Source organism: Phoxinus phoxinus, assembly GCF_949152265.1.
Source record: "Phoxinus phoxinus genome assembly, chromosome: 5".
In the NCBI taxonomy this organism is placed as follows: domain Eukaryota; kingdom Metazoa; phylum Chordata; class Actinopteri; order Cypriniformes; family Leuciscidae; genus Phoxinus; species Phoxinus phoxinus.
The window spans coordinates 19,375,767-19,401,329 of record NC_136880.1 but is presented as its reverse complement, the minus strand read 5'-3'; the positions used below and the strand labels follow the sequence as shown (position 1 = coordinate 19,401,329).

At 39.1% G+C, this 25,563-nt stretch overlaps 1 protein-coding gene and 1 long non-coding RNA gene across 9 annotated transcripts in view; one reads left to right on the top strand and one right to left on the bottom strand.

Annotated features, from left to right (window-relative positions):
* Positions 1–25,563, top strand: part of prkag2b (protein kinase, AMP-activated, gamma 2 non-catalytic subunit b) — a 37,466-nt gene that overhangs the window by 4,602 nt on the left and 7,301 nt on the right. For 2 of the 8 annotated variants that reach the window (XR_013797867.1, XM_079614214.1), the window contains exons 2-6: positions 1,357–1,428; positions 3,307–3,553; positions 21,194–21,405; positions 23,497–23,548; positions 24,080–24,189. Coding sequence is in view for 5 of the 8 variants with exons in the window: in XM_079614214.1 (XP_079470340.1) it covers positions 1,357–1,428; positions 3,307–3,553; positions 21,194–21,405; positions 23,497–23,548; positions 24,080–24,189 (693 nt within the window). In the remaining 3 variants the exon portion in view is untranslated. Of the gene's footprint in view, positions 1–1,356; positions 1,429–3,306; positions 3,554–13,445; positions 14,135–21,193; positions 21,406–22,586; positions 22,832–22,907; positions 23,347–23,496; positions 23,549–24,079; positions 24,190–25,563 lie in introns of those variants that run through there. The other 6 variants (XR_013797868.1, XM_079614215.1, XM_079614218.1 and 3 more) reach the window with 5 other exon arrangements.
* Positions 3,409–23,265, bottom strand: LOC306999499. Its single transcript, XR_013797870.1, has 3 exons — positions 23,146–23,265; positions 6,522–6,634; positions 3,409–3,544 (listed from the first exon to the last, which is right to left on the bottom strand). It is a non-coding gene; the product is annotated as an uncharacterized lncRNA (long non-coding RNA).

Below are 25,563 nucleotides of genomic sequence, written 5' to 3'. Positions count from 1 at the left end.
AAAGTAGGATGCAAAGAGAGGAGAAAAAAGTCCAACACTCAAGTAATAAAAACAAAAGAATGGAACACAAATGTGATCATTTTTGCTTATTAGTATGGTTGAATTGGATAATAGAGGTCAGAAGCAAAGACATTGGTTAATAAAGTGAGATTAAATAGTAAATACATAAAGTATAGGCTATTTGTGTTATTTAGCATATTTAATCATTGCTGATTTGCGTGATAGTCAGAGTTTGCATTTCACTGTTTTATTCATTTTGAGGAATACATTTGTGCAAGTGAGATGAGTAAATGCATGCTTACATTTAGTCTAACAGTGCATGTTTACACTCACTCACTCACACACACACACACACACACACACACACACACACACAACATCTTACTCCTGATTTCTCTCAACATGTGGACAGGAGAGATGTCAGTCAATAAATGGGAAATCAAAGTAAGTTGCATAACTTATTTGAAAAAGTAGGCTAACTCAGATATTTTCTTGTAAATTTAAACGTAATGCGTTACTATAGTTACTTGAAAAAAAGTAATCTGATTATGTTACTCACGTTACTTGTAATACGTTACCCCCCCAACTGTGTTTATTTCTGCCAAACACTTAGCTTAGTGTTATATACACTATTGTGAATTTGAATGATTGTTGTTTTTTGTGTATGCAAAACTATTTGCATTTAGTTTTTCTCAGTTTTCCGAGTTACCTTACTTTCACTAAATCATTCTTGGTATGAATGCAGCACACATTTTAGTGCCATAATACATCTGTGTGTACATTGTTTGAAACGCATCGGATCATTCTTTTGTGGAAGTAAAACATCTAAAAACCAATTGTGTTGGAGCTACGCTTTGTTCAGAGTCTACTCTTTCAAGAATGTTGAATAAATGTTAAACAGTTGCCTAAAACATGTCTAAACTTTGACATGACCCCCCACAGTGAGTTTTCTTTTACCAAAACCAACAAAAAGGCATGGTGCTACAAAACCAACCAATGATCCTCTTCCCAGTCTGCCTTCATTGAATAAAAGATTAGAGAGTCCATTTTGTCTCTCTTTATGCGTATAAGAAATGTCTGGCAGAACAATGTATGCTTGCCGAGCGTCTCACTTACATAGTGATAAATCATATCTTAAATAGCTGTTTAATCCCAATTTTGTACAATATTTAACATCATCTGCTTAAAGAATAATGAGGTTAACCATTGCAAAATCACATTGATCCTGTTAAGCTTCAATGATTGTTTCTTCCTTCATTCACTATTTTCTGAAGTTATTGATTTAAAATACTTTTTTTTCATATGGTCGTATGGTTGGGCTTTTATCGTTAACTCTGATGTTTTGTCTTCTAACAGGATTTGAGCACATTTGGATCCTCTCGTATGGACGGAGAGACTGACAGATCAGATAAAGATGAAATGCAAAAGGTAAAAAACACAAAATGCCAATCTTTTACCAGTTTTTGTCCATGCAGAGCGTTCCAAAACGCTGCCTTACTGTATAAAGCTTCTGTATGTAGGGAGTAGAGAGCAAAACTAGGTCACTTGGTTTTGGAACAAAGCCTTTGCATGTGCGATTTGAAGGAATTATATGTGGATTGTTACATGATGTGCTATTTTACACATAAATGGTACTGACTTGTCCAAACATATACTTTGTTGGTAAAAAAAAAAAAAAAAAAAAAAAAATTGTGCCGGTGTTGCCCATACAAGTTTTGTTGTTAGGTTGGCATAGAAAGGTTGTGCTGAAACGTTAGGGAAACCTGCTCATGAATAAAAGGCGAGGCAAACTTTCTTTTCACATGTTGTTCTTTCAATTTCATACCCAACAATTTAAATGCTGTCTCTACGTCTACGGCTATGGATGATGCTTTTGCACAGTAAGGAAAAAAGTCAGCACTTATATGTGCCAGAATTACTAAGTGAAGTATATAAATGGCAGTATTTGTAATAGGTCAGAGTGAAATGGTCTGCATTATTTAGCACCATATTACAGCTAACTCTAATGGCTTATTTACCTCGTTGTTTACCTACATGTCTAATTCTGTGCCAAATATACAGTGTCTATAAAAAATGATTCACCCCGCCTTGGACGTTTTCACGTTTTATTATTTTAATTACAGGGATCTAATATTTATATCTCACCCACTCAGAGCTAAGCTTGAAGGTGACGCCTACCCTTCCCCTTGTAATCAAAGGCCAAGCAAAGCTGGGCCAATGAAAACAGCCCGTGAAGCAACCGCAGCCTAGTGAAGGGGCACATTAGCAAATAAACTATCTAAGTGTTTGCCAAAGAGTTGAAGGTCAGTACTTTGAAATACTAACTATTTAGGGCACTAGACGCACTGCTGGCTTGACTTGAAACTGATTGTTCATTGTGCAATGAGGTTTTGAGAAAACATGCTTGCTTTCAGGTTGCCTTTGTGTACTAAGACCAGCCGCACAGAACAGCTAAACCTTGAAATAGTTCATATACTGATTTTTGCTTAGTTTTTACTCTTTTAACTCTCACAAAATTGTATAAATACTGAAATGCAAATATATAATGTTGTGAGAATTAAGAAAGTAAAAACAAAACCTATGCAAATATCAGTATATTTACTATTTCAAAGTTTAGCTGTTCTGTTTTGCTGACTTAGTACAACCTGAAGTATAGTATAGAAAATGTATTAACTATACTTTGGCAACTTAACAAATCTTTTATAAAGTTGTCAATGGATAGTTAATAAGTTAATAATAAGTCAGTACACTTAATATTACAAGATTGTTTTGAAGCCTTGATTTGACTTGAAACCTTGAGGTAACTACACTATCTCTTCTCCAAATCTTGTTGAAAATATTTCTCCTTCAGCGTGTGTTGTGCAATGTTTTGGCTTTGTCTTGCTATTTTCAAGTAGTATGCTGATGTAGTGATATTCTCATCCTGTTTCACCCTGGTATCACATCAATGCATTGAAACACTTCACTCTCGCTTCAACTTCATGGCAAAGCTCTCAGTTCCTGTCTGATTCTAAAGTCTCAAAACTGGGCAGATACAGCTGATGTTTCAGGAGATTCCTTATCGAGTGTCTGTTATTGAGCTGGAGATACCATGTTATACACAAAACGAAGTGTGGAATGCTGGACACTTCATGCACTCAATTGTCACAGCTTTCCTTACAGTAGCAGAAGCGGAGGGAGGGGGAAGTATAATATAAGTATAAGTGTATGTTGCGTCATTTGGGACATAACTACAATCTATTTTCTCTTATAACTTCAATAACTCTAAAAGTTCATTTAATAAAAAAAATTCCTTTTGTCCCACAGGGTGACAGAAGTGGCTCAGCTAGCCCACGTTTGAGGTCTCCTGCCAGTCAGCCCTGTACCCCAGTTTCAGCCCCCGTTTTTCCCAGGACCAGTCCAGGATCTCCGAAAACCATCTTCCCACGTCCACTATCTTCTCACCTGGACTCGCCTCCCAAATCTCCCCGCCGCCTCAGTATCAGTGGTATCTTCCGCTCCTCGTCCAGCTCAGCCCCCGCCAGCATCAAGCTCTTCTCCAGATCTAGAAAAAGTGAGACACAAGTCTGCTCATTTAATATTTTCAATTGATTTGAACCCATATTCTTTTCCATTAATAGAAAATACTGCATATTCCAGGCTTGGTGATCAATTAAATGGTTAATGCAGTATAATAACCTGGCGCTGTTTTTAGGTTGTTTTATTATTTAGCTGGTGAACTTAATTGTACCTGAGCCAATTATATTATATTATATTATTCAAAATTATTGCACAGTCATATATACTGTAGTCACTACCTTACAGTGGTTTTGTGTCTAAGCTGTTAATTTTGTATCTTGTAAACCGTTTTCTTTGTCAACTGTTTACGTTCACTTAAGACATAACTGACTGTTTATGAGAATATTTTGACATATTTGTCTGTATGTTTGTCCGTTAAAGTGCAAAAAGGGAGGAGAACTCAGTTCAGTTTCGTGGACTGTTCAGTGTTAAAGGCGGCTTTCTGTGCGCACGTTTTGGATGTGTGTGCAGCACAGAAAACAGCGCGCCACGGGTTTAAAGTCACATTTAAATGCACTCAAAGGAACCGATGAGAGGAATCGAAATTTTATTTTTTATAACGATTTTCAATTCCCAACCCTAGTATTGACCAATCAGCATCCAGGACCAGAACTATCCATTTTATAAATACAAATTGTTCTCTATTTTATTTATATTCTTTTTACCCTCATAAAACATATCAAATTATGGCCATCAGGAGTTGAAGCACTGTATGAAGTATTTAGGTCGCAAGTGTAAAGAGTAAATGTATTCATGTAAGTGATCTGATGCTCACTGCAGTCTCAGCTGTCTCTATGAGCATATCAAAGCATGCTGTAGATCAAGACCAAAACTGGTTACACTTTATTTCTATGGTCCACTTTAGACATTCTACTAACTAAAAGTAACTTGTCAACTACATGATTGTCAACTAACTCTCATTAGAGTATTAGTAGACTGTCAGCTTGATATCTGCTAATACTGCATGTTATTTTGATGCTCTCCAACCATTCTACTCATAAGTTACTTTGCAACTACATGTCAACTTATTCTACTAACCTGAACCCTAACCCTAACCTAACAGTCTACCACAGTCCACTAATACTCTAATGAGAGTTAGTTGACAATCATGTAGTTGACAAGTTACTTTTAGTTAGTAGAATGTCTAAAGTGGACCATCGAAATAAAGTGTAACCCAAAAACAAAACCAGCATGGTAAGAATTCAAACAGCAACTTCCTCAGTTAGTCGGGTTTCTCTGTATACTGATCACAGACCTGTTTTGCATCTCTTCTTCTATAATGGTTTTGGGGAAGCTGATCGTGCATCGGTGTCAATGGGGAATTTCAACAAGAGTTTGACTTCCTGTTAACCTGCTTTCAAAAGCATCTGAACAGGAAATGGTTAGATCATGATTTGGGTTTTCTAGCCTTTGATTTTTGAGCACATGCTATTAGGCCAAATTGTGCAGATCGAATATGCCCATTAAGCAGTTTCTTAGATAATAGGGAACAGACCTGGGCCCACATCACTGTTTCTCGAGTCAGAGTCCTGCCGTGGCCTGGAAATGACTTGAGTGAGGGGTTGTTACTGTATTTAAAGGCCAGACTCAGGCCCACAGTCAATTTGCTCACAATTCATGTTGATAGTCTAGCTATGCTAGGGTAATTCATGGAAGAATCAAGTTATCAATATTGTAATACATCATATACAATTCCTAAAACATTCTTATTTAAAGCAATTTCTTTGGGCTTGCTACTCTGAGTAAAGTGCATGTCAGTATCAAGAGGAAATGAATATAGATTTATTCATTCGGTCCATGGCTTTCTTTAGATTTTTTCATTTAATATCACTCTTCATTAGTTCTTATTTCCTATTTCTTAATGATGTCAGATTGTAGGCCGCAAATATGTTTTTGATGCTTTTAATATGGCAAAAAGAAAGACATTACAACGTGACAGGTGATTAGAACTATACCCTAAAATGAAAATTGTCATCATTTGCCCACCCTCATTTCTTTCTATACTTGAACTTGACTTTCTTTCTTCTGTGGAACACAAAAGATGATACTGTAAAAAAAAAAGTAGTTTTTTGTTTTTGGAAATCGGTTGGAAATGGAAAATGAAAATCAGTTGTTTGAACCCCAACATTCTTCAAAATATATTTTGATTCGGAAGGACACTATTACTTTGAGAGTCATACTTGTTTCTAACATTTGTAACTTATTTAAGTTATGTAACTAACATCTACAACACAAGTGGTTAGTCTTAAAGGCGCAGTAAGAAAAAAACATAGCACCTTCTCAGTCTGGTTTCAAGTGTTACTTCCAAAAATCAGCTGACAGTGAATATGTACACAATGATTTTCTTAACCATGATATCTGTGTGTTAATAAAAATAAAAAATACCCTACTAAATCACTGAAAATAGGTCTGTAATAGGGGATGTATTATGTGATGTGGTTCATGCCACTGATCTACTCTAGCATTCTCTTCTCTACATTTGAAACATGAGCTAGTTATACTTTGATTAAATTAGATAGCCATATATTCGTGAGCCAAGGACTGACAAATCTCCCTCTCTGTTGTTTTGAAGGTTTTAGTTTGAGAATCCCCCCACAGCTCTAATAATGAAGAAAAATGACAGGATTGTTTTTTTTTTTAAAGCACGATTTTTTACCTTAAAATAATGTTTCCAAAACCGTATCAGCGGTTCGTCAAGTCGTAACAGGGTGAAAGGCACTTCTGGATTCGCTTTGCGATCCTATATCTGCTATGACCGCACTATGCAAGTTTGCCAGATCGGGTCGCGTTTCTGTAGTTCGAGTGAGACATAAGAAATTTGACAAATTTGTCACAAATTTCTCAAATTTGTGACAAATTTGACTTGCTTTACGTCAAGCGTTACAATAGTCATTATTTAGTTTTTCTTCGTTTCTGATGTCGCAATACATCATACTTTCATGAAATCATGCAACATACTCTACCTTGTCTGTGGACATCGCTCATTCCAAAGCCGATCCAGCGAGCGTGCGTGCGTCAGTAGCTGCGGTAGGCTAAAGTATTTACGACAGCGGTAATGGACAATTCCGCTTCCAACCTGTAGGGCGACCGCAGAGGAAAAGTTCTTTAGTGTTGCGTTAATGATAGCTTTGTCTTTCAGTAGCAGTATTTAAAAGCTTTTATATTGCTGTACAATATCAGATCTCATCTCATTTTCAGTATTGATAATGATAACACTGAAGAAGTATGCAACCGAAATGTTATGGTAAATACAATAGTATATAAATGTGATATTGTCATGGCAAGAGCCAATATTAGGAACATTTTCACATAAGCACCTGCGCTTAAGAGTCTGATGCATGTTTTCTCACAAACAAAATCACTGCGAGCAGAGTGAGAATGTGTTAATCACAGTTGAAAAAAAAACAGACAGCTGATCCTCAGAGAAACTCCTTTATCTCTAAACTGCACCTATCATTTCTAGTTGAAATGTGTTCAAGACATAACAAGATTTTCTTAAGAAATATGGTGGCGAGTGAATTTACGCACTCAAAAAAAAAAAAGAGCAGTGAGTCATTCTACCCTGATATAATGAAGAGGTTTGTTTGCATCTCAGTGAGAAGAATATTCCATGAATGTGTCCAGCGTTAGAGATGGGAGTGGGAAGACTGGGTGCCTGTTACTATGTTCCACACTGAATCTAAATAAATACACCTAAAAAAGTATGGGTGCTGGCCATGTTTCCAAATTGTTCTTCAATAAGAAGACTCTTCTGAATCCCGTTTCCTTTGGGTCACGGCAAAGTCTCCATTGACGAAAAGCTTTTAGAGCAATTTTCAAATTGCAAGTTCAGTTTTAAGAGCTCTTTTTTATAAGCTCATGCTGATGATTGTGGTGGCACATTGAAGCTTTATGAATACATGTCTTTGTGCACTTTATTTGAATAATATGAAACCTGAGCATTTACATGCACTGAGATCCCAATTCATCTGTTTGACCTCCTCCACTTCTGTTAAATCATACATCAGTACATACTGCACTTATGTATTTTAAGGGTGGTTTGCCTACTGACTGCCAAATGACTAAAGAAACGTTATCAGCAAGATGGTAGAAAACTGTACATTACCACCCACTGCTACTCAACGACGTAAATAAGCGCAGTTACAATAGCTAAATGTGTGGGAGAGCTTTGCTATAGTGTGATGATATTGTATTGCAATAGGTAGCACTTCAAAGTCAATGCCATCAATACTTGTTAGCACATTATTTGTAATTGAAAGCGTTTAATGACAATATGGTTATGGTTACACTTAAAATAGTTACAAAATAGCTGTATGAGATGATACAAACTTACACCATTAATCGTACCCAGCATATATGTAAAATGTTACCTGAGGGATAGAAAGAGAGAGTGAGAGAGAAAGGCTGCGTTTACACTTGGCATTAGCATGCGATCACCGTGATCTGATCAAGCAGATCGGATCATTAGCCAATCAGGACACGGTGCGTTTACACATGTCCACATCATGTGGCTTCTGTATCTGGATAACAGATCGGATCTCGCAAAAAAGAAAAAAGGAAAGCAAAGCCGACCTGAAGTGGTGGGTTTTCTTTTAAAAACAGTTTTCAGTCGGGGGACATTTTACAAATCTCGCAAAATGAGGATGATGAAGAGGCTGCAAGTACTAATAATGTGGATAGATGTCGTAATGGAAACGGTACAGAGAAACCTATGGGTCCGAGAACGTTGCCAGCTGTGGTGGGAAAAATGTGCATTCTTTACAGAAAATGAATGGTTCTGCAACTTTCGGGTGCGAACTGCGAAGGCAAACATTTCAGTATATTTGCGATGTAGCCTACATGTACTTTGCACTCGACCGTAGCGCAAAACCACACAGCTCTCAGTTCCAGAGAGAGAAGGGGAATAATGACAGTGGGCGGGGTTTTGTGTGACGTCCACCTGTGAATGCAGACACGATGGCTGGATTGCGTTTACATTACACTGAGATCCGATCACAATGCGTCCTCGACTACCTCCGCACCTGGACACGCTGATCGGATAACATTCCGATCAGAAGCGCGTTTACACAGCATGTCTTTTCAATGTGTATGTGGACAACATCCGGACACAGGTCACATGTTAATGCCAAGTGTAAACGCAGCCAAAGAAAGTGTAGAGTGAAAGAGACAAAGAAAAGAGGAGGCAAAGAAAGAGTGCCCCAAGAAAGGGACCCAGAGGAAAAGAAGACCGGGAAAAAGAAGAGACCGAGCAACTGTTACAATCATCTTTGATCCCTTCCTTGACCATGTGACTGCAACCCAAATGTGAGACATTCAAACTGACCAATCAGATAATTACAACTTCCTCCACCGTACTAAAGGTGACCATTAGACCCCCCTGGTACACACATTTGTGTGGCAGGCCTTGATCACTCTCAGCACCATTATGGTAAGAAAGAGGGGTTTCAAACAGTAAAGCAAATGTCTTTGTTCATTTCCAAATACCTTTGATTATTTTCAACCCTACAATATGATATGGTAAATAAATTCATCCTGACCTGCACTAAAGCGTTTTGAGCTTATCCACTTCGACCACTTCCAGAGGTAGTCGAAAATGCATTCGGCCAGATTGCTTTCGTAGTGTAAACGCTCATGTGGTCGATGTTTGAACAGCCACAAAAGACCATCTACTCTCCGTACCGACCTGATGCGTAAACATTATGGGAAGCGCTCTAACCAGACGGGATTTAAACTTCGCTGGCTAAAGACCTAAGTTTGGTTTGAAGAGGAAAAACTGACCAAGCACAATGTTCTCTCACCATTCCTGATTTCTAACACTCACAGCGGCTGCCAGAGCAGAAACTAAAGCTGCTGCTCTCCGTATGTTATTATGGTGTCTCCGGTCGCGTTCATATGTGAATTGTGTGAGCTTATTTCATCCATTAGATCAAAATATATGAAAAAGCTCACATTTTCCTGCCCATAGACCCCCCACTCGAAGAAATCAGGACAGAAGTGGTTAAAAATAGACAAATAAAACGGATTAAAACACCAGGTGTAAACAGGAATGTGTCTCCCTCGTCTACTTGTGATCCGATCAACCAAAACGCATTTTAATACCAGGTGTAAGCAAGGCCTTAGACTCACAAGGCCTCAAACGTGTCAGCTATCTCCTTTACTTCCCAGCAGGAGGCACTGTGAGTCAAACATTCATCATATATCATGTATCAGTTTGAAGAGTTACATGATAATTCATACTTCAAAGTACTTAGGTTATGTAGTTGCTGTTTCCCCTGACGTACATCACTCCTTATGAGTAAGAGAGCATTGCAGGTTTGATTAAACACAGATGTGTTAAATTATAGTGAGACAGACATTGATCTCATAGAATAATATAGTCTGTTTTGATTGACCACTGAATCTTTCAGTTTCACTCTGAACATGTTTAGAAGGCTTTATTCTCTTTATTGGACAGAAGCGTTCTGTGGCAGGGTGTAAACACCAGGAATCACATGAGTTGCAGGCTCACAAAAACACAGAGCTCTCAGGATCAGCACTTTTTTAAGGTCACTATTATTGTCTGCCCTGGAAGAGAAGGCAGTACTGAACAATCAGGAAGAGATGGGATTTTAAACGGCAGAAGTAAAACTATAGGATTGAGATCACAAACCGCCATTCAGTTGCTCTCGTTAATATTAAAGGGTTAATTCAACCAAAAATGTTGTCATCATTTAATCACCCTCATGTTGTTCCAAACCCGAAACACTAATTTTAATGAAATCTTGCAGCTTTCTATCCCTCCATTGACAGTCTACACAACTACCACTTTGATGCTTCAAAAAGTTCATAAGGATATCGTAAAACTAATTCATAATTGAGCGGTTCAGTCCAAATTTTCTGAAAGACATGATTGCTTTATATGATGAACAGATTTAATTTAGGCTTTTATTCACAAATAAACATTCATCAACTCGCTCATCAGTTGTGGTAAACGGAAGCTCAGGCATGTTGGCTTGACGTGCGAGAACCAATGAGGTTCATTCTCATGTGTTACGCAGCACGTTTGAGCTTCTGCGAGAACTAGGGGTGTGACGAGACCCTTATCTCACGAGACAAGACGAGACACGAGATTGGGTTCACAAGAACGAGACGAGACGAGATTTTTGCACAATATTTGATAGAAATCCTCAATGACAAAATTCATGACTGGAAAAATAGTCTGCAGGTGGATTTTGAAATGTTTTAACTAAATCATCTTGTAATGAATGTCATTTCAGTTCTACTTTATGAGTATGAATTATCAAATACATTGAAATACAACAATATAGAAGCACTGTAAAGGTTTTAACACAAACTCAACTGACTGGCTTCTCTCAAGTATGATTTCACACGAGTCTCTTCAGACCTTACTGTACATTATGAGCTTCCAGAACTTCTGATTGAGGCTGTGTGTGACCTCCAAATGAAACTACTTTCCACAAATTGAAAATAGAAATAAAAACAGTATAAATCAACAGTTTTTCTTATTAGTGCAAACGATAATTAAGTGCAAGGGCAACCATAATCAAAGTAGGCCAACTCTCTCTGTATTCAAAGTGCAAACAGAGACCAAAACAGAGACCAGAGCCACAACTACAACGTCCAGAGATAGGTTTGATATTGGGAGATGGGCTATTGTGTGCAGTCTATTGGGAGACGGGTTATTGTATGCAGTCTAATTTGCGCGCATCGTGTTTACTTTCACTTTCACTCCATAGTGGCGGTGCTGAACGCGCGTTCTACAAGATAAGGGGCCATTCACACAGAGGGCGTTTTTGCTTTGTAAAATGCGATACTATGTAGAATGGGGGAACTGATTTTAACTTGAGCGCCGCGTTTTTAGAACGCTGTGTCATGCGCGAGACGCTGCAAAAGATGCAAGACGCGAGCGCAAGGTTACACATCAGTCTAGCACGTTTACATAGAAAAATAATGGAAAAGTACCGCACTGGAATGGAAAAAAAGGTTCTGTGTGAACCGCCCTAAGACATCTCAGATCGACTCTCTGTTGCACAACAAATCCTCAGCCATCGTAACGCGATCAGTGAACTGATTCCTGCTGCACTGTCACAGTCTGTGTGCGACTGCAACTCGTGCTGGATGAGCAGAGGAGACGTTTACAATAGGAAAACGACAGTGGAGGCGGCCGGTGCCGCGGTGTACACCGTAATGTGAATGTAGCGGTGGCATATTCTATTCTAATTATGGCGATATCGCGAGACAGCTTTTCAGTCGACGAGACATCTCGTCACATTTTAGTCACACCCCTAGCGAGAACCAATGAGGTTCATTCTCATGTGTTACGCAGCACGTTTGAGCTTCTGCAAGAACCAATGAGGTTCATTCTCATGTGTTACGCAGCACGTTTGAGCTTCTGCAAGAACCAATGAGGTTCATTCTCATGTGTTACGCAGCTCGTTTGAGCTTCTGCAAGAACCAATGAGGTTCATTCTTATGTGTTACGCAGCACGTTTGAGCTTCTGCGAGAACCAATGAGGTTTATTCTCATGTTACGCAGCACGTTTGAGCTTCTGCAAGAACCAATGTGGTTTATTCTCATGTGTTACGCAGCACGTTTGAGCTTCTGCAAGAACCAATGAGGTTCATTCTCATGTGTTACGCAGCTCGTTTGAGCTTCTGCAAGAACCAATGAGGTTTATTCTCATGTTACGCAGCTCGTTTGAGCTTCTGCGAGAACCAATGAGGTTCATTCTTATGTGTTACGCAGCACGTTTGAGCTTCTGCGAGAACCAATGAGGTTCATTCTCATGTGTTACGCAGCACGTTTGAGCTTCTGCGAGAACCAATGAGGTTTATTCTCATGTTACGCAGCACGTTTGAGCTTCTGCAAGAACCAATGAGGTTTATTCTTATGTGTTACGCAGCACGTTTGAGCTTCTGCAAGAACCAATGAGGTTCATTCTCATGTGTTACGCAGCTCGTTTGAGCTTCTGCAAGAACCAATGAGGTTCATTCTCATGTGTTACGCAGCACGTTTGAGCTTCTGCAAGAACCAATGAGGTTTATTCTCATGTGTTACGCAGCACGTTTGAGCTTCTGCAAGAACCAATGAGATTCATTCTCATGTGTTACGCAGCTCGTTTGAGCTTCAGCAAGAACCAATGAGGTTCATTCTCATGTTACGCAGCTCGTTTGAGCTTCTGCAAGAACCAATGAGGTTCATTCTCATGTGTTACGCAGCTCGTTTGAGCTTCTGCAAGAACCAATGAGGTTCATTCTCATGTGTTACACAGCTCGTTTGAGCTTCCCTCAATAACCAATGAGGTTCATTCTCGTGTTACGCAGCACGTTTGAGCTTCTGCAAGAACCAATAAGGTTCATTCTCATGTGTTACGCAGCACGCTTGAGCTTCTGCAAGAACCAATGAGGTTCATTCTCGTATTACGCAGCACGTTTGATCATATAAAGTGATCGTGTCTCTTCAGAAAATTTGGACTAAACCGCTTGATTCATAAGTATTAGTTTTACAGTCTCTATATGAACTTTAAGCGTCAAAATATCATTATTAATAATAATAATAGCCTATATGTGTGTGTGTGTGTGTGTGTGTACTGTATTAATTACATTTAAGGGGAAGTAAAATGGCATAGCATAACTGAAAGTTTTAGAAATAGGAATATCAGAAGGAAAGTGGGAGGGCGACACAAAGACCAAAAAAAAAAAAAACATTAGCAGAGTAAAATACATTTTGTATCTGTATGCAAATTCAGTGGCCAAGCAAAAAGGGCAACATCGTGTGGAGGACTGAACCAATAGTGTGGCTAGCTTGTGTTGCCTGGTCTCCTTTTACAGCTTCCTGCCATGTATGCTATTTTAAAGACACACAGCTGCACCTGACAATTTCCTGCAGAGAGGGCAGGGCTGCACACTCCACAAACAGAGAGGGAGAGAGAGGGCGGAGAAGAGAAAAGGCGAGAGGAGAGAGAGAGCAGACAGATGAGTGAAGAGAGGCATCACATCTGAGACAATCTGCGGCACTGGGGGTCCTACGCAAGTCTGTCTTTCATCAGCAGGGTCGGCTCAACTGACACACAGTAAGCAAAGTGACAGACTGCATTGAAGTGACAGTGCATGTTCCATGGAGACAGAAAATCCGGGGATCAATAGCACTGGAATACAGCCAATGTCGGGATTTCATTTCTACAAAGGGTACTAAAGCAATACAAGTGGACTGCTGGGACATGTGGCAACTGAAGATCAGACTGAAACCACACTAGCATACACATCTATAAGAGACACTTCTGAAGGCACAGTTCTCCGTAGCTCGGCTCCATCATCTAGAACTGCTGGTTTCATTAAGAACGAGAACCTCTTCTGGAATCCAGGACATTTGCTTTGGCTTTACTTGTGTCAAGTTCTCTGCCATCCGAACAGGATCTCTGTGTCGTGCAGTTAGGAGGGTATGGTTGATCTTCAGGTCGGACGTGAGGCCTGCTGGTTCCCATGAAGAGGTTTGGCAGTTTGCGTCGGACAAAGAGGCGCAAGGACGACGAGCTGCTCACCGGGAGACGCCAGTCAGAGTCGCCATGTCCGTCTGGTACGGTACTTATCAGGATATGTCTCTGTATAGAGCCTTCAGCTAGACATAACAGTATTGATATTTGTCTGGCAGTGGAATGTTACAGTCTGCCTTGTGCTATTATGAGGCAGGCGTTGACTGTGTTGTTCGTCAAATAATCTATCAATTGGTCCGATATGTACAGTATATGTGTATGTTGTATAAAGTGCCATGACACATTGTTGTTTGAACTTGACCAATCATTCATGATCTGCTGACTTGGCCACTATTTTTGTGTGTCAAGATCATTGAAATAGACATTCCAGTGTAGAGGTAAAGGCCGTTACAGTTGGTCGGCATGGTCCACATTGAGCCTGTGTATTATGTATGTCTTTATTAATCACTTGGAAGGTAAACTCTTTTCAAAACTAATTTGGTTCAGGGTTGACCCCGAAGCCGTCAGCTGATGCCTTCGTCACAGTGATGCAAACACAATGTGTTTGCTGTGTTCCATTAGGAGTAAATCAAGGGATACCACATTCACCTGTAAGGTTTTAATGCCATTCCTTGATGCGTTTTTTTAATTGATTACTAAACTTAAATTGAACTGGATGCATGAACTGGAAATGAACACTATGTTTTGCTATTGCATACTATGTTATATCGAAATGCATACTATATTAAGAACGTAAATGTAAGAATATTGAGTCATGTCACATGAAGCTGTAAAACTTGACTTTGGACAGACTTGAAGGTGATTGTAATTTATTTAACGTTAAAATACTTTCACGTATCCCATCTCAATATGCAGAGACAACTAAGTATGCAGTTCCAATGAGGTTAAGCTGTAAGTTGATTTCCACTAAAAGTATAAACACTATGGGACAATAAAAACATTATCTTGCTTGTTTGGGTTTCCTGACCACCCCAACATAACGATAGCGATATTAGCTTAACCAATGGCATGAGTTTGGGGCGGGACTATCTGTTGGCTGAGTAATGGAAGACGAGGGTGATGTTTGGTAAATCTGTTTGGAAAGCCAATATTTTTTCAATACTGTATGCCACTGCTAGTAGTGTAGAAATTAAAGTTTATGCCTTTAAGGAACAAGTACATTTGGTCTTGCCTTATAATTACTTTCTCTCAATGTATTAAGGCAGTCAGTTTTTATGGATCTACTGCATGTCCAGTATGTCTGGATACGCGTACACATGCACTGAATCAGATGATGGGTCACATTATATCAGCCTGACTGGAGAGTTGTATTAGAGTTGCAGTGGTGTCCTAAGGGGCTTCACTGTGTGTCACATGAAATAGTGTTCCTGACGCAAACCAAACAGGCTCAGGTTGCCTCACCACACTTTCAGTTGAATCCAAAGTTTGATTTAGGTTTATGTTCAGGCTTAGGGTATAGGTTAGGATTAGAAGATTGATTTTCAGAAGCAGTATGTTTCCTGACTGACTCTGACATTGATTTTTTGCTGAATAAGAGCCATGGAAGTGTCTGAAAGCTTTAGCCTCCGTTTCTCAAGTTCCAGCCGTTGAAAGCATGACAAATAGTCTTCTCGCTCAATATAGTTAAGTTATTAGGATGTGCTGTGTGAAATAGCATGCAGGAATGTGTTGATATCAATGTACCATGACAGGTACTCAAATAACTGACAAGGATGAAAACATAATGTAAAACAGCATGCACACAATTAGATTAGATGACACTAATTTCTTCAAATGGGTCAAAGGCTTTGTGGCCATATTTCAAACTATATAATCACATCAGTATTATTGAACTGAATTAAGACATGCAGTCATCCTTCAGGTCTCACAGTAAATGGTGTCATCAAATAGTCTAAAACCAGAATCCCTCACTTAAACAATTCACTAACATTACCATGGAAAGAAGTCGAACTGGTCTGAGAGCCTGCCAGCATACACACTAGAGGTCTGACCCTTTGCTGTGAGTGAGTGTTATCTGCCCTTGTGGAATGTGTAGCAGTGGCAAGGCTAAAATAAGAAGCTAACGCAGCAACACACCAAACAGGTCTAAGCCAGCTGGGAGAATGTGGCTAAATGTCAGGAGATAGTTAGGAACCCAAACTCATGTTCATGTGCACACATAATGGCTTTTTATGCTTACTGCCCACATATGCTTTATGAGAAGTGTAGTTTGGGTCCAAGCTCAATAGCAGGGGTGGGGAACCTTGGTCCAGGAGGGCCACTGTCCTGCAGAGTTTAGCTCCAACCCTGAAAAAAACTCACCTGATTGTAGCCTTAGTGATCCTGAAGACATTGATTAGCTTGTGCAGGTGTGTTTGATCAGGGTTGGAACTAAACTCTGCAGGAGGGTGGCCCTCCAGGACCAACGTTCCCCACCCCTGCTCAATAGAGGTTGATATTGGGGATTTATTGTAGTGTATCTTCATCCAACAAGCATCCTTCAATATGCGTTGCTACTAGTGAAGCATCAGTGATACAGTTCGTATCTCAGCAAAACTGTTCTCATAAGCTCCTCACATCTACTGACATAAATCAAGCGGTGACAGAGAAAGCTTGTAGTGTATTTCATGCAACCACCTAGCCAGTATGCTGGAGGAAGAGGCCTGGAGGGATGGAGAGGCTGTTATGACGAAGACTTAAGATGTGGTCAGGCCATTGACAAGCCCATTGTCAAAAAAGTGCCTCAGGGATAAAAATGTTTTTTGCCAAAATGAGTAAGCATTTTTTTTTTACTTCCAGTTCCACTGACCTTAAATCAGTGGGTATTCTGAAGTGGTTTTAGAATAAAATAGAATGAGGCATTTATATAGCGCTTTCATATGTACTACTGTACACCCATACAATCATATCAGGGGGTCTCTCCTCAACCACCACCAGTGTGCAGCATCCATTTGGATGATGCGACGGCAGCCACAGTACAACGGCGTCAGTACGCTCACCACACACCAGATACAGGTGCAGAGAGGAGAGAGAGTGATAGAGCCAATTCAGTGGATGAGGATTATTAGGAGGCCATGATTGGCAAGGGCCAATGGGTGGAGTTTGGCCAGGACACCGGGGTTACACCCCTACTCTTTACGAGAAGTGCCATGGGATTTTTAATGACCACAGAGAGTCAGGACCTCGGTTTTACGTCTCATCCGAAGGACGGTGCTCTTTTACAGTATAGTGTCCCCATCACTACTCACATACTGGGGCATTAAGACCCACACAGACCACAGGGTGAGTGCCCCCTCCTGGCCTCACTAACACCTCTTCCAGCAGCAACCTGGTTTTTCTAGGAGGGGTACCATCCAGGTACTAACCAGGCTCAACCCTGCTTAGCTTTAGTGGGCAACCAGTCTTGGGCTACAGGGTGATATGGCTGCTGGTTTTTGGTTAAATAACAAAAATAAGGTCTGTGGTTATCACAAACTTTTTCTTTCTTTTTTTGGCATAGATGCATAAGTAATACCCCCTTCATGATTTTTTTAAAAAGCTTTTACTTTTCTTGAAAAAGGCAGTTGCTTACAAGTGGGTAAATGAGACTACAGAAAGACAATAAACACATCACGCTGTTTAATGAACGACAAGATAAATAGATAAAGACTGGAAATAAATACTGAAAAGCACTGTCGTTTGCACTGTCCTGCAGAGTTTAGCTCCAACCCTAATTAAACACAAATGAACAAAGCAATCAATGTTTTCAGGATTACTAGATAGATACAGGCAGGTGAGTTGTTATCAGGGCTGAAGCTAAACTCTGCAGGACAGTGGCCCTCCAGGACCAGAGTTGCCAATCCCTGCCCTATGGTCCCATGGACTTAACGGACATGCACACACGGCAATAATTGTAAGTCCACAAGACCGAAAGTGCATATGAATTGTGCCATTTTGGACAGGGCCAAAGGGTTGTTGGAAGCTAGTTAGATGTGTTCCAGTGTATGTAACATATTTTGTTGATCCTGGAACAACATTCCCATCTGAAAATTTAATCATAACCAGATCCTTAGCCCTAAAACCTAACCTTACCCGTAATTTATCCCAAAAATCAGAGGGAAATGAAATGTGAATAACACTGATGCACCTAACCCTGCTTGTAATCCTAAACTTGACATAAACTGAAAACTTGTCTTTTTTTAATCTGACTGGTTTGATTGGAATGTTGTTCCAGGATCAACAAAGATGTTGATCCAGGTACATATTGCACTTGGTAAAATCAGGTTTGCTTAACGGTGGTCATGTTGAAGTCATACAACCCTGATGTAGTTTGTTTATAGTCTATGTTTAGCTTTTGAGTTGTATTTAGGCTTCAAAATTGGAACTAAACTCAAAAGTCATTAAATGTCAATGCGGTCCTTTTCAAACTGCGCTTAACTCTGGGCTTTAGTTGTTCTGAACCCCGTTTTAACACTTCAGAAGCGGGGATAGTATCGCTTTTTTACCCGGGGCTATGAAGCCAGTTATGAAAACAGGGTTAGCACATATTTTGCAGTGTTAACCCCACTTCGCGGTTAGGTTTAACCTAACCTGGTACCAAACGTGCACAGTGGGAAACAATGTCGTGCTAGTATGTTACAACTACATGCTTAGCAACAGACATGCAATCATGTCCCTCATATTCACCTGCTTTGGACAGTGACAGAAACACAGTACATATATAAACAGTTGTTTCTGCATTTGAGGGTTAAAATTTGAAACATGTGAATTGGAGTCAAGAAGATACTGTTTTTTCATACCTTTATAGTCCGAAAAGTCTATTCAAGAAAAACTTAATAGTACAGAGCAATATATTATATGAGGATGTGCAATGCTAGAGTCTTTATGTAAACAGATCACATGGCTGCATTCATCCAATCAATAACACTGACACTGCAAATATGCCAATAAAGATGTTAACCCAGTGTTTAGGAATGTACAGTGTGAAACGTCAGCTTATGAATACCCAGGATTAATTCTTAACCCTGGGTTAATTATGAAACAAGAAGCAAGATAACCCAGGATACTGTTTATCCAGGGTTTAGAATGACCCAGGGTTAATTTCAAGTGTGTAAAGTCATGAGTCTGTCCCATCAAAACCACACACTGAGGTGTGACCATGCACACGGACTCAATCTGATTCTTGAGCGACTATGTAAATGACGTTAATGACTGACAAGCAGCTACAAATCGACTAATGGAATGCCAGCATTAATTACTATCAGCCTGACCCCACGTCTCACATGGACCCTTCCTGCACAACCAGGAGGCTTGCCAGAACTAATCCTACTGTCAACACTACACTAATTGACTACAATTGTGCATTTCATAAATCAAACCATATCGTCTCATATCCTAATGATGGAAAGTCATCTTCTGAATCACTTCCCAATGCTGTGTGCAGCCAAAACCATGCCATACACATTTCCCAGTTCAAAACAGAACATTTTGATTGTGAAACATCAGTAGATCAAGCATAGTGACCTAATGTAGCCAAGCAGAGATACATGATGAGTGAGACCCTGAATATATCCAGTTGCTTCAACCCTCAGCTGAATGAATGTACTGATATGCTCCATTCTAAGCTTTAAAGTGTCCTCAGAGCACATGACCTTTTGATCATGATATGGCAGTAATAGTAGAGGCTGGTACAGTAATATATCAGTGAATGTAGTACATAAGGACGGGTTATGTCAGGACTGTCATACGAGACACCCCTGTTTGCTGTGGAATCTCTGATGAATCCAGCTCTAAACACGAGTGATTAACTCTATAGTAACATTCAATCAAAGGAATCTTCTGGGTTAAATACAAGTTAAGCTCTGTCAACCACATTTGTGACATAATTTTGATTACCACATAAAATAATTTAGATTGCATTTACATTAAGACACACCCTAGTACAAGAGGTCAGAACAATATCTAAAACTTTAAAGCCTAGCCCAAATATCTGAAACGGAGCCCCTAAGGGGACATGGTGGTAATATAGAATTCACTGGTAATATAAAATGTTTGATGGGAGGAAAAGTAATTGGTCAATGCTTTTGCGTTCTCTTGCAGATGTTTTGCGAGAGAACGCAAAAGCATTGCCAAATAATTTTCCCTCCAATCTCATATTATTTTTCTTCACCTCGTCCCTTTGTGGCTCCGTAGAAACTCTCCACTGGTTTATCTGGGCTAGTTCAATTGCTGTAACACCAATGTCTGCTTATTCTTTTTGAATTATACCTCACGAGTTCACACTTACATATAATTTGAGGGGGTAAAGTTTAATGCGTATTTGGCATGCTGTCCGGGGGGAGGGCTCCGAGCTTGGAGTTCGGCCCGAACCCAGAGTACTATGTAACCTATGTAAGTGCTTAGGACTAGAAGCGTGGAGAAGGGGTGGTGGAGGGATGCTGCAAAACTGTCAATGGGATGAGGTGAGACTGCTGAGTGTATATATACCTCTTACCATTGATTGCTGAGTGCTCTCCACTTGCGTTAATTATCTGAACGTGCTCCTCCCGAACTTTGTTAATAAAACATCATTTAATTATAAGGTTTAAATAGTATTTTAGTTCAGCATGGATTTTGGCAGTAAAGATTTTTATGAATAAAAGTGTTATTTTACTATTCTTTTACTTATTATTCATCAATAATAATAAAAATGTTTAGCTCCATATTAGCATATTAGAATGATTTCTGAAGGATCATGTGACACTGAAGACTGGAGTAATGATGCTGAAAATTCAGCTTTGCCATTAGAAATATATATATTATATTATCCAATCAGAGCGATCGTCATCGTGTAAAGCCCGCCTCAATGTTCGTGATTGGTGCCTCGATGTGGAAAAATTGGAAATGGGCTTGAATGGGCTCTTGGCCAGACGGACTTGCAGAGCAAATCTCATATTTGCCGGAAGTTCGTCAGGGTTTTCCCAGGCTACCAAACTTAGAAACTTACTTATACCCTGTTTTTCGCTGTCAAATCATGGACTGCCTAATGTTGTTGTGGGAACACCTTTCCTATGTTGCCACAAATTCAGATTTGCACTAAATGGGCTATACTCTCCTCATTTCACATCTGAATAATGATTCTATTGAAGTAAATGCACTTTTCAAATTCGGTACTAAATTTTCTTCTATATTGATGCGTCTCACAGGCTCTGGGCTTTCGACTCCCCCCACCACCCCGACGCAAAGTCCAGTTCCCCCGGTCTTCCCTATGGAGACCCCCAGTCCCACAGAGCGTGTGGAGGAACGACGCACCCGCTCTCTCTCGTCTCCCCCTGACACAGGTCAACGCTTCAGCCTGAGCACCTCCACCACCAAACCCCCTATCGCCTTGCACACCTTTAACTCTACCTCACGCCAGGTGAGTGAACATCTTCACATGTGCTTTCTGGGCTTTACTGTAGTCTTTCTGGGCTTACTGTAGTTTACCTGTGTCCCGTAGTGAAGCCAGTCATTTGTGCACCACTATTGGCACCATGTGGAATTGCAATCTGTATGTTTAAATGACTCAAGTGGGCCATAACAACATTGGCTTGATCAATTTGAGCAGGGAACCAACTAAAGGCTTTTTTTTTTTTTTTTTTTTTTAAGAGTTTGCTAGTCTTCTACACCCAACATACATTTTGATATATTTTTCAATAACAACAAATTGCTGGGCAAATGCTTTTTCTTGTTTAGAAATGTTAACAGCTCAAGCATAAAATATGTATGGACCGTTAATGTAATACTGATTGATATTTGTATCAGCGATGTGCGATCCATCTGGTGCAGCTGAGCTCAAGTACAGGCATTCTTGACAATTTGATGATGCTTGCCTGTAACTGACTATTTCGTAATTAACTTTATCATTAACAAAGGTCATCCACTGCATATAGTCTGCTTCACTTGCTTATCTAAAGACAATAATCCGTGAACATTTTTGGAAAATGTATTATTGACTTTAAAGTTTAAGTTTAAATTGCATACAGCTGCAACTGTGGGATATAGTCCTAACTATTTAAGACAATTACATTATTACACAAACATGAGAAAATATGAATGAGTTACACTTTTACTCTTTTTGTACCCTGAACCACGAACCATATGAACATGGTTTTAAAATTGGCACATTCACATTTTATGAAATTGAAAAGTTAGGCACTACATAGCAAATGAGAAATAAAGTTGCTAACTCACAATTATATGAAAGTTTTACTTTTATTGGGTTACTTCTACTGCACACACTTACCGGTATGTCCCATGGGTTGATTTTTTTTTTTTTTTTAAGTAAATTAAAAAATGTACCCCTGTTATTATTAAATAAATATTTAAAAGGACACTTTTGTTGAGGAGAAAAAACAACAAAGATCACATTAAAACTCAGAACATTTTAACCATGCTGCCTTCATTTATTATTGCTACTTTTTGTGTGCAATCCATCATATTATTAATGTATTTCTAAACAAACTGGGAATAAACAAAAACTGTTTATTTACACCAAATACGATTGGCTCCCAGCCCAGTTGTGGTGTTGTCATTTGCATAATGACCAACAATTTTGTCCCTAATAAAGATTTATCGAAAGTTTGTGTAATTTACCAAGGACTCAACGATGTCAGTGAAGAACTGAAATGTAAAACGTGATGTGCAAAGAAAAAGGTTAAGGTTTTAAAGGTTAAAAAACGGTCGTAAGAGATTTTCTATCGTGACATAGGCCTAGTTGATTAAATCTTGAGTAGCCTACGCTATTTATTAGTTTTTGTGGCTGGAACAGCCAGGCTTCCCTAATATTTTTGGAAAATTCACTGGTATGTACCTTATTTCCTGCAGCTTAAACTGTGATCCATCGTGTACTTTTTTGCAGCGACTTCCAAGAGTCGATGTATTCGACAGGGTGGTTAAATGTTGTCTATGTAGGCGCCTAGGCTTTGATAGAAAGCCACGGAGGGTGATTTTAATTTATGCATGATCAATGAATTCGCATTGCGTTGTTTGGATGCGCGTTCGCTTCGTGTGTCGTCCAATAGAGAGCGACAGAGCTTTAACAAGGGCAAAATTATCGCTTCAGATGCAGACTCAGAGTTGACATTACACGCTCAAAATGAAGTAGGCTCTACTCTACCTGTGCCGACTCGTGTGATCTGAAGAAGAATACAGACGTATAAACCCCGATAGACTCGGACTGTTCCACTGTCACCTCTGCGGGGAAGACCGTCATTTCAACACTGCGCACTGAATCTGTAACTGAAACCTGTGCCTGGAGAACATTATAAACTTAACATCACTCTGCCTTGTGGTGAACAGACTGCAGACTGCTTGCGTTGTGTGTTATTTATTTTATTTTTAACCAGACTGCTTGTTTGCAGATAAGCAGATTTAAAAATGGACGCTACCACTCCATAGTTTCTAATAGGGTCTAACTTGAAGTAAGTGATTATTGATGAAATCATCAGCCCGTGTCTTTGTGTTTTAGAGCGGCGTACTTGCTGAAGGCATGCTGGAAAAACTTGAACTTGACGATGAAGGTAAAGGATTACATTTATGTAATCATATTATTCATTTACATCATTTGCTTATTTTATTTAATATGCTCTTTCAAATGCAAGTTTATGGTCTATGAATAGCCTACATTCTATTTTAATCGGTTCTTTCTTATGTTTGTTGGATGTAGTGTTTTTGTATGGCTTTGTGGAAAATAGCTTTTTATTAATAACTGCATTGTATATTGATTTAAGAATATAATTGAATTAGAGTTAAAGGGATAGTTGACACAAAATTTTTAATGATTTCATCATTTACTCACCCTGAAGTTGTTCCAAGCCTGTATGACTTTCTTTCTTCTGATAAATAAGATATTAAAATATAAAATATCTTAAGCACAAAATAAGATATTTTAAGAATAAGTAATCGGCAGAAGAAAGAAATTCATACAGTTTGGAACAACTTGAGGGTGAGTAAGATGACAGAAATGTCATTTTTGGGTGAACTATCCCTTTAAGTATTAGAGTTAGGTGACTATGATTCTGATGATATCTTCTCTTTTGTTCGTTTTTCAGCTGCTGAAGAGCCAGACAGTGATATTTACATGCGCTTTATGAAATCCCACAAGTGCTATGACCTCGTTCCCACCAGTTCCAAACTAGTGGTTTTTGACACTACACTAGAGGTAACTACTACATCTCGAATGTCTTCTGTTGTCCAGTACAAGAACAGAAAGAGAAAATATTTGGTTATGGTGTTTTTGGTTATGTTCAGAATAGGAAAGTATCTTATCACTTCCTGCATGTTGTTCTGTTAACACTTTAGGCTGCCTTCTATTTTAAAAATAGTACATTGGGAATTTATACGATGCACATTTCAAACAGTAGTATGCCATATTGTTGTCCCATGTCCTCTTCATTCTGTGTGTGTCATCTAGTTATCATCATCTTGGATTATCTACATTTCTTAACTTTTGACAGCCCAGTAAAAAAAAAAGAGTTAAAATAGAGATGTTAAAAATCACAGCTTTAATTGCACCTGGTCCATTCATCACACTGCATGGTCAAGTTGCGCACATTGCATTGTGGGATATAATATTCCATGCAGTTTGCTTGATTTTATAGGCCATTCTGGTGCTCTATAAATGCAGAAAGTTGCATATTGTACATACTAAACCACTGAATAAATAAAAAGACTAGTATGTCATTATACTTTTCTGAATATACTAGCTTTAGTATGAGTCGTAGGTTCTATCTTTCAGTTTTGATTCTCAGTTTAAACCCATATTTTTTAAGTCATTATGGTTAATGTTTCATAAGTAAATCAATCTCGAGGTGGTGAAATGGACGGGGTCTCTTTGAAGTGTATGGGAAGTGGTCATAAAGCTAGTTTGTTATGGTTAATCAGTAATCATGCGGAGGTATGTGCTGTTATTAGATTTTGGGCTAACACACCCTTTTAACTCATTGACCTGTTGACTTTCCGCTGGCTGCGGGCCAGTTTGAAACATTAAAGGCTTAGGGAAGAGAAGATCAGTGCAATTTAATGCATAGACTTTATATTGGGGGAGTGACATGATGTACTTGTTGTACTTCTTTCTGAAGTTTCCGAAATGAGGACGTGTTATGCCTGTTTGCATTGTGAACTTATAAAAATGCTGTGTTTATGGGCCATATTTTGAAAAAGCCTTTATAGTGAATTCCAAGTAAATTTTTAATGGATAGCTGAGCTGGTCTAAAGTTGAGCTGGAGACTATCTGTGTTAGAAATGTTGCGCCAAGGGCCCAAAATGCGGCAAATGTGAGTAAAAAATAAAACTTTACACACTAGAGGACTGATGGCTTTATTGGTCAAATGAAGAATGAACCACTTGCTGATGGAAGTGAAATATAGAAACTGAAGTCTACTAAACATTTTATAGACTTCTAACTTCTTCGTCATCTTGATCTATGATGCCTAATATATTGAATATTCTTTGCATTAAACTATTAAATAAAAGTATAATTAATACAAGTTGTTATTCATTAAGTTCCTTTCCTAAGCTCAAGGTCGCTTTTCAA